Source organism: Ictalurus furcatus, chromosome 26 (genome assembly GCF_023375685.1).
Source record: "Ictalurus furcatus strain D&B chromosome 26, Billie_1.0, whole genome shotgun sequence".
Taxonomy (NCBI): Eukaryota; Metazoa; Chordata; class Actinopteri; order Siluriformes; family Ictaluridae; genus Ictalurus; species Ictalurus furcatus.
In genome coordinates, this window is record NC_071280.1 from 18,206,807 (window position 1) to 18,219,969 (window position 13,163).

General features: G+C 41.4%; 1 protein-coding gene across 1 annotated transcript; it reads left to right on the forward strand.

Annotated features, from left to right (window-relative positions):
- Positions 1-388: 388 nt before the first annotated feature.
- Positions 389-4,649, forward strand: mb (myoglobin). Its single transcript, XM_053615895.1, has 4 exons — positions 389-515; positions 1,230-1,315; positions 2,508-2,727; positions 3,343-4,649. The coding sequence occupies exons 2-4, from the start codon at positions 1,233-1,235 to the stop codon at positions 3,481-3,483; spliced, it is 444 nt and encodes a 147-aa protein (XP_053471870.1). The 5' UTR covers positions 389-515; positions 1,230-1,232; the 3' UTR covers positions 3,484-4,649.
- The last annotated feature ends 8,514 nt before the right edge of the window (positions 4,650-13,163 follow it).

Sequence of the window (13,163 nt, forward strand, 5' to 3'; positions counted from 1 at the left end):
TCCATATATTTCTTCTTTATTTGTTTCTATCTCTCTGTTTCACAAAGGGGCTGAAAACTTGCATTAACTCTTAATGGAAGTATTAATAAATCTGACCAGTTCACCAGCATAGCATGCATAAGTCCCATGACTGCTAATAAGGGCTGTGTCACATGCAGTGGCTGAGCCGGGTCACTGTTAAACTCTGCTACGTGATGGCCGTGCATCAACATGCATGGGGGGGTGGGGGGGGGGTTGATTGAGAGATTGAGAGGGAATAGGGGAGAATGTAAGAAAATTATCATGCAAGTAGCAATGCTGGGAACCGCTGGGGCAGATACAAAATCATCAGGTGGGTGGAGCATGAAAAGGGGCGGGGTTAACATTTCAAGACAAGGAGTGAACATGTGATTTGATTGACAGGTGGAGGGACAAACTTTTGTAGGGCCTCTATAAAAGTCAAGTCAGGGCTCAGCAGCAATACGTAAAAATTTGAAGAAAGCTTTATCCTCTCATCTGATCACAACACTGTCCTGGTAAGTTTTGTGTGCATGTGTGTGTGTGTGTGTGTGTGTGTGTGTGTGTGAGAGAGAGAGAGAGAGAGAGATTATCTCTCTTCAGGTGGCTCAGGTTCTTCTCAGATGGGACTGTGATGGGTTTTTACAGAATAACTTGCAAAACCACATTTGCAGTTTCACTTTAATTTAACCAATAATTCATTCGAGAAAATGATTCAACCTTTGTGTTATGATTCTGAGAGATGTGCATTTGTGTGTGTGTGTGTGTGTGTGTGTGTGTGTGTGTGTGTGTGAGAGAGAGAGTGATATTCCACTCTGTATCCTCACAGTTATTTCCTCAAGGTCATAAAAATGTATTTAAAATGTTGCTTATTATGTTTCATATTAAACAAAGGGCTTTATACATTAAATATACTGACTTTTAATGATGCTTTTGAAATGACACAAAACAAAACAGATAAATAAAAGTAACTGTGGGATATATATATATATATATATATATATATATATATATATATATATATATATATATATATATATATATATATATATATATATATAATATTTTTTTATTCAAAAAAACGAAACAAAAAAAGTCCAGCTTGTTTAGTAGTAGATGTGTATACAGGTAGTTTGTCCTTACATGACCTCCAGCTTCTGACTATGTTGTGTTTTTTTTTTTTTTTGTGTGTGTGTGTGTGTGTGTGTGTGTGTGTGTGTGTGTGTGTGTAGAAAATGTCTGACTTTGACACCATTCTGACGAGCTGGGGCAGCGTGGAAGCCAACTATGCTGCCATTGGAGGAGAAGTTCTGGGCCGGTCAGTACCGAACCACTTTTCCAAAAACCTCTTTTGGGACGTCTTTCCGAAAAGCACTATAGCACAAAAGATCAATTAATAATGACAGGTTATACTCAATTGAAGTCATTACTAAAGATAGAACTATGCTGTGCTTTTATCAGTGGAAACTTTGTGAGATGTAAGAGGGGGTGGGTTGGTCACAATTAAGCTCTCAGCAGTAAAGAAAGCAAGAAAGAAAGAAAGAAAGAAAGAAAACTACAACAGGAACTTGCACACGTCAGGATGGGGGCAGAAGATGATCATGAGAGCGAGAATACGTAGTTCTCAGGAAACGTCAGGAAAACAGGATCCAGTTGGTAGCATGATAGGTAAAAGTAGGTTTTAGTGTTATAAAGAATCACTTGATCAGTGACGAAAGGAGTTTAGTGATCAATAAATGAATCTCCAACACAACAAACTTCTAAGCAAGCAATAACTTTTCCGACAGGGGCTGTAGTTCGGCAGATCGTTGGGCTTTAGTTTGTCATACTGAGTGTAATTCATCGATCAAACAAGCTTAAGAGACTGATCAACCTTCTTAACTGGCCTTTTAATATAATCCTCTGTTATGATGCAGCACGAATGGCAAATATAAACAATAAACTTACAAAAATTACAAAAAATGAAAGAACATCCTTTTGTGTTCTGTTCTGAAGCAGCAGAACTGTCATGCACTTGCAAGTTATAGTGACTAAGTTCCTGAACATTTAAAGTGAGTTCTCAAACCCTTTAGTTCTTTAAAAGGTTCCAGAACATTGGTCCGGCTTGCACGTTGCGGTGCTTTTGAGAATGAGGGTCTGAAACCTACCCCCGGATTAGACTGGATTTGACTATTCTGAGAAAGGATGGATGTAGCCAGGGCTTTGCCGACCTGCTTTCTCCCCTGTGGAGTTTCCCCGTCTCTGAGTACACAGAGGTAACAGGATGCTGATGTAGGCCGAGCTCACAGCATGGACAATAGTCTCTTTCATTTCATCTCTCCATCTCTCGCTGGTCTCAAAAGGAAACCAGGACTTTCAGCAGGCTTAGATTGCCGTCTTGATAGCTTTTACCTTTGTTTTCTAATGGTTCTCGCTCACTCCATCTTGCTCCACCTTTCTCGGTGATCGAGTATGCACAGTCGATTCACAGTCTCTTACTCGGTTATTGAATAACTGCTCCCTTTTTGCAGTCTGTTCGTGGAGCACCCTGAAACCCAGAAACACTTCCCTAAGTTTGATGGGATCTCCGCTGCTGATGCGGCTGGAAATCCGGCGGTCAAGGCACATGGAGAAACCGTCCTGAAAAAACTGGGCGACCTCATCAAGGCAAAAGGAAACCATGCCGACATCCTCAAACCACTGGCTACATCCCATGCCACCATACACAAGATCACCATTACCAACTTCAAGGTACATTTACGACATTTGGCAGACACCCTTATCCAGAGCGACTTGCATTTATCTCATTTATACCTCTGAGCAGTTAAGGGCCTTGCTCAAGGGCAGAACAGTGATAGCTTGGTGGTGCTGGGGTTAGAACTCATGACCTTCTGGTCAGAAGTCCAATGGTGATGGACCACCGCCACATTGTTGCACTCATCTCCCACGCACACGTGCACACGTGCACACACACCCAGTTAGCTAGCCAACTTTCTAAGCCAGACTGAACAGTATTTTTCCAACCAAGCATTATTAAGGAAACATCCAGTCATTCACATGGCACCAAGAACACACACATTCAGAGACATTTTAGAGTACCCAATCCATCAATGTTTTTGGGAGGTGGGAGGAAACCAGAGAACAAGCCAACATGGACACTCAGACGACATGTGAAACACTGAAAATATGTCGAATTTTCATTCGGTTTTTACGCAAAAGCCGTAATTAAGCAGAAGGATGTTAGGGGTCTTGCTCATGCTGACCTTCTGTACAGTAGCCCAGAGCTGTAATCACTATTAGAGTCACTACTCAAACACATTACTGATCATCAATCCCTCTTTCCCGCTCTCTCTTCCTTTATATCAGCTGATCAGCGAAATCATCGTTAAGGTGATGGCGGAGAAGGGCCTGCTGAACAGCGGCGGGCAGGACGCCATGAGAAGGGTGTTGGCTGCCGTCGTCAACGACATAGACGTCTACTACAAGGAGTTCGGCTTCGCCGGCTAGATGAACTTCGAACCCTTGAGTCCCTAACGTCGCTGGGGCCAAGTAAATGGGTGTTTATTTAGCCCGTGGGAGTAGAGTGTAATCAAGTCACTTCTAATAATTACTTTTTCTGTAAGCATTGTTGTAAACTGCATAGTAGCGAGCAGCAGCTGTGGAGCGCAGGGCGAAATCAACACCCCACCTCGAAAAAGAGCCTGACAAAAGAGAGGACGCTGAAACGGGCAGAAATGAAAAAACAAGGTGAAAGAAATTACTGAATTAATTACTGAGTCCAGAAGTCTGAGCCTCTGATTTGATCACTAATGGAAAAGTAATCGTGTTTTTCATTTTTATTTTACAATTAATAAACAAATTAATAATAACAATAAACACAACGTTCATTACTAACAGAAGTCCAGAAGGGTTTTCTTATTGACCGAGTCATTCGGCATGTACGTGCGCCATCAGTTGTGTGATTTTTACAGTCCCCTTATATACGGAAAGGTGTGTAAATAAGACACCCGGGAAGATTTTTGGAAATGGACCGGGTGTCCGTTTTACAACACTGGGGTTTGCTTATTAATAAGGATTAACAGTGAATGAGATTTATTAAAGCAGTTGTCTGTAACGCACTTGTACTCGTGCACCCGAATGCATTTCACAGCTTTATAAGAACAGCACAACTGCCAAGTGTTGTTGTGTTCATGTCTGGTTAGGGTCTCGGCCCAGGCCTACCGAAACGTAAAAACAAACCTGAGAAATTGGTACTGAAATAGAAAAGAAACGCTGTTGGAAAGATGAGCGACACTCTAAACAGCTCAAATATACAGAGAAATGGTTTTGAATGACCACATCCGACAGATATCACTTCATTAATGTGAATTAACGTTAATGATACACCTCAACTGAGGTACTGAGTTCGTGTGGTTCAATTTTATCTCGACTCCTCAGATTATTTAGCAATAATGAACAGTAAAGTCTCTTCACTTAAATGTAATGAAAAAGAACTGGACAAGAAGTAATCAGACGTGTGTGTGTGTGTGTGTGTGTGTGTGTGTGTGAGTGTGAGACATGCTTATGAATGTGCAGTCCTGCTGGTCTACATCTATCTCTCTTCAGTATCATTAACATACTTTAATGTGTGATTAAGCAATGATCATTAATAAAAATCTCTCGCTCACAAAGTCCACGCTGCCTTGTGTCCTTCCTGTCTCGGTCACGTGCGAGGTGTAAAAAGCGACACCTTCACGTGACGGTACCTAGTCTGAGTAAACCAACACAAACGAACTGGAACAAACGTGAAGTGAATTTGTTCAACAGTTCAATAATTACACATGACATGTGAAGGAGTGAACCCACTGTTGGGTCTAGATTGCTTTGCGCTTGCTGTAAAAGTCAGCGGTGAACGAGCTGTTGCTATAGAAACGATAACGTATTAGAACCAGCGCGTTAATATAAAGCTGTGATTTGCAGCTGCGCTACTGACAGAGCCGCTGTTGTTGAAAATTAAACCAACACCTTCTCACCAATTAGCACAGTGGTATAAAGAACATCATGTCCTGGTGTTTATTATTATTATTATTATTATTATTATAAGTATTATATATATATATATATATATATATATATATATATATATATATATATATATATATATATATATATATATATATATATATATATATACATAGACCTTCTCTCCCAGTACTTTACTACCACGACCATAACAGTGCTTAACCAATAAGAACAAAGGATGTAGGAAGAGGAACTGAAACAGCAGTCTCCACAAAATGGCTGCTCAGGGAAATGGTTTGGAATTTTACCTCTTGGATCTGATAGATTAGATTAGATTAGATATAGTAATTTGCACCCACTACTGCTTTAGTGTGATTCAAAATCCAAACCACAAAAAAAATCCAAACCACAGTTTACACGGTGTGTGTTACTTTAAACTAACACACACACACACACACACACACACAGACAAACACAGAGACACACTCAAGCATTTCCTTTGCGTCAGACATCTTCACACTGCTTATCACGGTTGTGGACGTGACTGAGGCCATGAAGCCCTCACTGATTTCTTGGCACCGAAAGAGAAAAAGAGAGAGAGACCAAAAGAGAGATATAGATATATGGTGGTATGTGTATAAAAACTATATGAGTTAAGTCACGTCTGTAATGGCTGAAACGGTCTAGTGTTACACTTAAGTGCGTGTGTGCTGCACGTGCCGTTGTCTTTCCTTTCCGCCATTCCAACACACTACTGATCTGTGACGATCGTTGGCGCTTGAGCTAGTGACCTTAACGGTTCAAATACTTATCGAGTGTTGTTTATAACGGACATTATTTTGATTCTGAATGGGATTTCGTATTATCTTGTTATGTCCGTTTGGTTTTTTTTCCACGTTCAGGAAAGTACTGTACAAGTACATCTGTCGTTCTGGAGCCGGCTTTCTCGGGCGCGAGCAGCGTGTTAACATCGTTCCTTTACCTGGGAATGTGTCGACCGAGTGAACAGTTCATTTGAGTGCAGGTTCAGTTAATGGTTGGTATTAGGGACGTCATACGTTTCTGATCCCTGTGAACCGCCACATGAGTTTGGATTGGACGTGCGTTCTGATCTGGCTCGTTCATCATTTCTTACACACGCCATGAACGTGTGTTTGATGTTGGCCGACCTGACATGGAGATTGCAAACATACTCATAAACATCAATATCGTATCAGAATTACGGAGCCCGTCAACGTTAATGAGAATGCGCTTATTGTGAAGACGTGTCACGAGACAGAAAGCAAAAGAGCACCATCCATCCATCTTCTATACCACTTTATGCAGTTCAGGGTCACAGGGAACCTGGAGTCTATCCCAGGGAGCATCAGGCACAAGGCAGGGTACACCCTGGTGCCAATCCATCGCAGGACACAATCACACACATTCACACACTACGGACATGCCAATCAGCCTACCATGCATGTCTTTGGACTGGGGGAGGAAACCGGAGTACCCGGAGGAAACCCCCGCAGCACGGGGAGAACATGCAAACTCTGCACAGACAGCCACGGTGGGAATTGAACCCCCAACCCTGGAGGTGTGAGGCACACGTGCTAACCACTAAGCCATCGGTTCATACAAGTGCATACGAGCACGTACGCTCTATTTTGTAAAACTTGCTGGAACCTGCAGGCATGGTGTGCAGGATGTGTTTAAGAACACAATTAACCCATTTAATCATTAGTACACCAGGATCAAAATACAGATCATAGAGGATTATCTATAGTCCCAGCAAGTCCAGACAAAGAGTGGAAAATAAAACCATGGGGAAAACACAAAAAAAAAGCATAAGAGACGAGGCTGTTCAAACGGCACGTACAGCGGTGCTTTACACTTTGTGAACTAAATTTCCTGCATGAATATTACCGGAAACATCTTCCCATGTTCACACAAGTCCTAAAAGGAGATAAAGAGAACCCAGTTAAACAAACGAGACAAAGATATCACACTTTATCATTTATTTATTGAGGAAAATGGTCCAATATGACATATCTGTGAGGGGTAAAGTATGTGAAGCTGTGTTTTCAGTATGTGCTGTGACCCCCTTGTGCAGTAATAACTGCAGATAAACGTTTGGGGTGAGTGTTGATCAGTCCTGCACATCGGCTCGGAGGAGTTTTATCCCGTTCCTCAGTACAGAACAGCTTCGACTCTGGGATGTTGGTGGGTTTCCTCACATGAACTGCTTGCTTCAGGTTCTTCCACAACATTTCTACTGGATTAAGGTCAGGACTTTGACTCGGCCGTTCCAAAACATTCACTTTATTCTCCTTTAACCGTTCTTTAGTAGAACGACTCATGTGTTTAGGATCGTTGTCTTGCTGCATGACCCACTTTCTCTTCAGATTCAGTTCACGAACAGATGTCCTGACATTTTCCTTCAGTATTCGCTGGTATAATTCACAATTCATTGTTCCATCAATGATGGCAATGCAGTGTTTTCCTTTCTCCAAACATAACGCGTCTCATTCAAACCAAAAATCCTATTTTGGTCTCCTCCATCCAGAAAACTTTTTTCCAATAGCCTTCTGGTCCACGTGATGTTTAGTTCTTTTTGGAGAGCCGTGTCTTTCTCCTTGCATCCCTGCCATGCACACTACTGATGTTCAGTGTTCTCCTGACGGTGGACTCATGAACATTAACCAATGTGAGAGAGGCCTTCAGTTGATTAGAAGTTACCCTGGGTTCCTCGGGGATTATTACACGTCTTACTCTTGGAGTGATCTTTGTTAGTCGAAGACTCCTGCGGAGGGTAACAATGGTCTTCAACTTCCTCCATTTGTACACAATCTCTCTGTCTGTGGATTGGTGGAGTCCAAACTCTTTAAAGATGGTTTTGTAACCTTTTCATCAACAACTCTTTTTTTTTTTCTTTTCTTTTTTTTGAGATCCTCAGAAATCTCCTTTGTTCGTGCATTGAGACACTTCCACAAACGTGTTGTGAAGATCAGACTTGGCTAGCATCCTGTTCTTTAAATAAAACAGAGCGCTCACTCACCTGCTTCTCGTCCCATTGATCGAAAACACCTGACTCTAATTTCCCTTTCAAATTAAACTGCTAATCCTAAAGCTTAATATGCTTTTACCTCTCACAGATATGTAACACTGGATCTTTTTCCTCAAGAAATAAATGACCAAGTACAATATTTTTCTCGTTTGTTTAACTGGGTTATCGTTATCTACTTTTAGGACTTGTGTGAAAGTCTGATGTTGTTTTCAGTCACACTTATGCAGAAATATAGAAAAAAACATGTAGACTAAACGTGCATAAACACACATACAGTATGTCAACAACTCGTGGTTAACCTGTGACACACTACAAGTTTTATATGATGTTGAACATGAGATGCAGATATCAAGGCAGATTTGAGAAGTTCTCCATCAACTAAAAGAGGTGTTAGATTTTGGTTGGAGATGAAACCTGTAGGAGGGTAGATCTCCAGGAAGAGGGTTGGTGATCGCTGGTGTACAGGGTATGGTAGGTCAATGGGGACAGAATCAATACAAATGTGCCACTTCCTCAACATGGAACTGAAGAACAAAGAGGTGCAGGCCCAGACCATGGGATGCTATTTATAGAGGAGCACCACTGTTCAAGGTGAAGCTAAAGGCAGTGTCCAGAAGGGGTCTAGACCAGAGATAGTGGTGGTGTATTTGGTCAGAGCCTGAGGTGATGTTACTATTTTTGCAACATGAAAAGTGGCATTGGTACGGCTGTTAATTATGGAATTGCATTAGTGGGGGGTTACAAGGTCGACATAATACCATGTCATTGACCAAACAACCAAATAGTAAGCCAAGTGGCAGTCCTTTTCCTAAATTAGACTTGAGCCAATACACTGTGCAGACCAACTGTCAGTAATTCTGCACCCCGTGGCGTACACCAGTGCTGCACCTAGACATGTTCTCAGTGCAGAATCTTCACTATCACACAGTTGTTTTAGGCCCCTATCACACGGCCGAGTACCCACTTAATGTGAGTCTGACTGGCTCCAGTGCCTCTCTGGGAGGTCATTGTCCTCAGTGAAAAGGAGCATCTGGTTTCTGAGAATCCCAGCCCATCTACAGTGTCCTGTGTGTGTGTGTGTCTTTCTTTAGGGAAACTGTCTGATTGTGCAAAGGAGAAAATGAGATAGTGTCTTCTGAATGTTTCCTTTGGGGCTTAGATGTGTGTGAGGAAGAGTCCGGGCAGGAAAGTGGAGATGACAATACAAGCACACACACACACGGATTTCCCTAGAGTCACTACGAATCGTGCACTCACTCACACAGTAGGAAAACCTCAGCTGTTTATAAAATGACTGTGTATCATTTGCGACCAAAAGCATTGTAGCGTTAACCCGCAGAATCTGATATAATTTCATTCAGAATTCTGTCCGTGACATAAATAAAGAGCAGCGCAGCTCCTTCTCTTGTTCCTTTAAAACCATTAGAGCATGATCAAGCCCTTAGACGGTTCCCATTAGGAAAATGAATCACCAGGTTACACAGTAACTCTAGTTTAGCGTTTGTTCCATGAAGGCTTCTACATTGAACTGTTTTTGCATTGAGATACCAAAAAAAAAAAAAGGGGGGGGGGGGGGGGTGTTTATGTGCGGCTTTTGGGTGTAACGCCTTATTGTGATTAGATTTCATTTCCCTGTGAAAAGTAATGTACGAGATTTCGTTTGCGTTTTTCAGTACTTTAATTTCAGTTACTTTCTTAAATAAAACTCAATACTTTCAAGTTACATGTACAATTTCAGTAAGGAATTCAAACACCAGCGATTATGCTCCCTTTAAACGTGATGACGAATCCCAGCGCCTGCTGCGCCCTTGTAAAAGGATGGCAGGAGCAACGATGGGCTGTTTTCAGCCAAGTCGAAATATTGCCATCACCCCTACCTTATGACACGTTCAGACAAGAACATCACTAAAATACAATTTGCCTCCTTGGGGAAATAATTATCACCCTTTCAGCGGTAAATTATTAAAGCTCTCGTCACAGCAACATTCCCACGTTAGACTTCAGGTGAATTCACCAAGTTGCTGCTGCTGCTGTTGTCTGATCTTACACAATTTATTTGAAATAACTTATTTCTATGGCAATTTAACGTATCAAGTAATTAACAAGTAATTCGTTAATGATGAGGTTTTTTTTTTTTGAGTGATTGCCAAAGTAATCTGGGTGCAGTTTTAAAAAGTAACTAGTTAAGATAGGTGGAGTTCGTCTCGACAAACTTGGACGGTGGCTTGAGAAAGCAAGACATCAGCTAAACAGCGTCCCAATACTTCCGGAGCTAGACGGCGTTCCAATACTTAAAGACTTCGGGCCATGTGCACTCAGCTGTGTGAGAGTTCTGACAGTTGGAGCCAGGCTCTGAACATTCCCTCAATGTAAGGGAACGGGAATTTTTAGGAATTTTCCATCGTCTGCAATGGGAATACCGGGAATTCCGATCAGTTTGGAAAAATAGAGCCTGACCAGTGTGACCGGCCAGAAGGACTGTTTCCCGGAAGTAGCTTGAAAGCTCAAGGAGTTAGAACAGCCAGAAATTTTCAATGCAAGTCAGTGGGAATTTTGGCCACTTTGAGCTTCTGTACCGGGAATTCCGATCAATTAGAAAAGTCATAGCACTCCTCTCCTCGATAAACCGATCGATTCGACATCTCATTCATGGAACTATGACAAATAAAATAATAAGTATGCAAGAGAACAATAGTGATGCTTTGCAAGCACCATTAATAATAATAATAATAATAAGCTTATAAAGCAGAACAGTACCTTGGCTTTCTCAAGTCAATATAATTAACAATTTCTTGGAGTAACTGGTTATGAGTAAGCAGAGCATGCAGAGGTGCTTTGACTGGCTTACGTGCACATGTTCAAACATCTGAGTGTTGTGTGCATCTACAGTGCTGCGAGTCAGCCAGGTTATGTCATTCATTATTCGGACTCCCAACATGCCTGTGATGCCCATGAACGGTCTCAGGAAGCTATAATGACCTGAAGAGGGTCAGCCCCTTGTCCATGTGGTACTTTGTTTTTCTGTTTTAAAAGATGCAAGTTCAGGCTATATTCAAATAACCGTTAAAAAAAAAAAACCCGCAGGCAAACACACACCGCCCATTGTGAGGAGTCCTGCACGAATAGGAAGCGGAGGGAGAAAGCAGTACGTGCATACAGAAACGTAGCTACTGCTAGTCTTGCTCCACCAATCTCTCAGCACCTGGTGTCACACACACACACACACAGTTCAGTAACTGAAGGTGCCCCTGTTTGGTGGCACAGGACAAAAGGCTGGCCTACAGGGAGAGCGAGCAATTGCGGGGTTAGAAGTGAGGCAGATTACAGCTACTTATTTCAATACCGCCAGAACCCACGAGATTATTATGGTAAATAAGGTGAGAAATGTGAATTAGTGCAGCTGAAACAGTTTTTTTTCTTACTGTCACTGGATCAGCTTTGTTTGCGTGTATATTTATGCAAGGCAGGATATCTGGACATGTGCTTGTTCCAGCACACATGGCCAGAGATAAGGAGGTCACCATAGGGGTCAGACCTTGTCACGAGAGAGAGAGGGGGGGAGAGAGAGAGAAGAATACAGGCGATTGAGAACATAAAAGCGCTTTTTTCTTTCTCAGGTATACTGGATAAAGTTTCTCCTGAGGGAATTCAGAGTACAGATATCTAGTGCACAGGTTAGTTGGCGACGGGGGGCGGGGGGGGAGTGATCTCTCCATTTCAAGGTTATTGAAGTACACAGTGACCAAGATCACCAGAGAGGGAGGCGGAGCTTAGAGAACACTTCCTATATGCAGGTTTATATTACAAAAATAAAAGGGGGTTTACAGTAAATGTGCTAAATTTACAAATAAAACTGAATTAAAAATGCAAATTCAAATATATATATATTTTTTCCTGGTACATTTGTTTTAGCTCCCTTGCAATTCTATCGCGAAGTGTCCCAGGACTTTTTTTTTTTTTTAAACTTACACAAGTGTCTTTGAGTATCTTGAAAAGTGCTCTATAAATAAAGTGTACTGTTATTATTATTATTAAAACTTCTTAATCTGACGTTTAAACAGGCGTATGCATTTTAATTAGAAAACAGCAACAGTTTCTGATGAACAATAAAAGTGGAAACAGATTGCAGAAGGTCTGTGGAAATAAAAGAGTGAAATGTGTCCATTATGCACAAAGAATTAACGAAAGACAAAAGAGAGAGAGAGAGAGAACGAAAGAAAAAAAAAACAACGTGGGGGAAGAAAGAGAAAGAAAGTAAGAGTAAGAGAAAGAGAGAATGAAAAAAAGTGAGAGAAAGAGAAATAAAGAAGAAAAAAGGAAGAAAGCTGAGCGTTCGCTACTCGTATCCACACAGTAGGGATGGGAAACATCACATCAGCGCAATAAACATCAATTCAATTCGATTTTTATTTGTACAGTGCTTTTAACAATGGTCATTGTCACTGGATGAAATGGAAACTTTGAAGTGCTTTGAAGCCTCCATCAATAAATACATCCGGATACTGCTATTTATTGATAGAGACTTCAAAGCATGTGTGCTTCGTTGTTTTATTTTTAGAGTGAAATTTCAGGTTGTTGTTTTTTTGTAATAACGTGGCACTACTTTTCTGGTGTCACTACGCCGACACGTCAGCATTAGTAGTGAAGATGACATTTATTTCTTTCTTTTAACGCCATGTCAGCATCAACGGCTATTTTCATTACAAGATCAGGGTGGGTACGACGATGATAGAGTTTTTAGTGAAGATTATAAATGTCAGAAGGTCTTATAAATCCTATCAGTTTAGCACACGTCTGCTAGCTGGCTGCATTTTTGGGTGGAGAACTACTGGAATTGCCGAAATCGCACAAAATGTATTTTGCACGCTCTTTCACGTTGAGGAACACCATTTTGAAATTGTACTACAAATTGTAGATGCAGTTTTTCGCAGATTGGTGAGCCTCTGCCCATCTTTACTTCTGAAAGACTCCACCTCTCTCAGATCCTCTTTTTATACCTAATCATCTTACTGACCTGTTTCCAATTAACCTCCAGTTGTTTCTTTTTACTAACACTTACTTCTCCAGCCTTTTGTTGAACCCCTGTCCCAAATTTTTTGAGATCATATTCAAAACGACCTTATCCCCCCCAAATGGT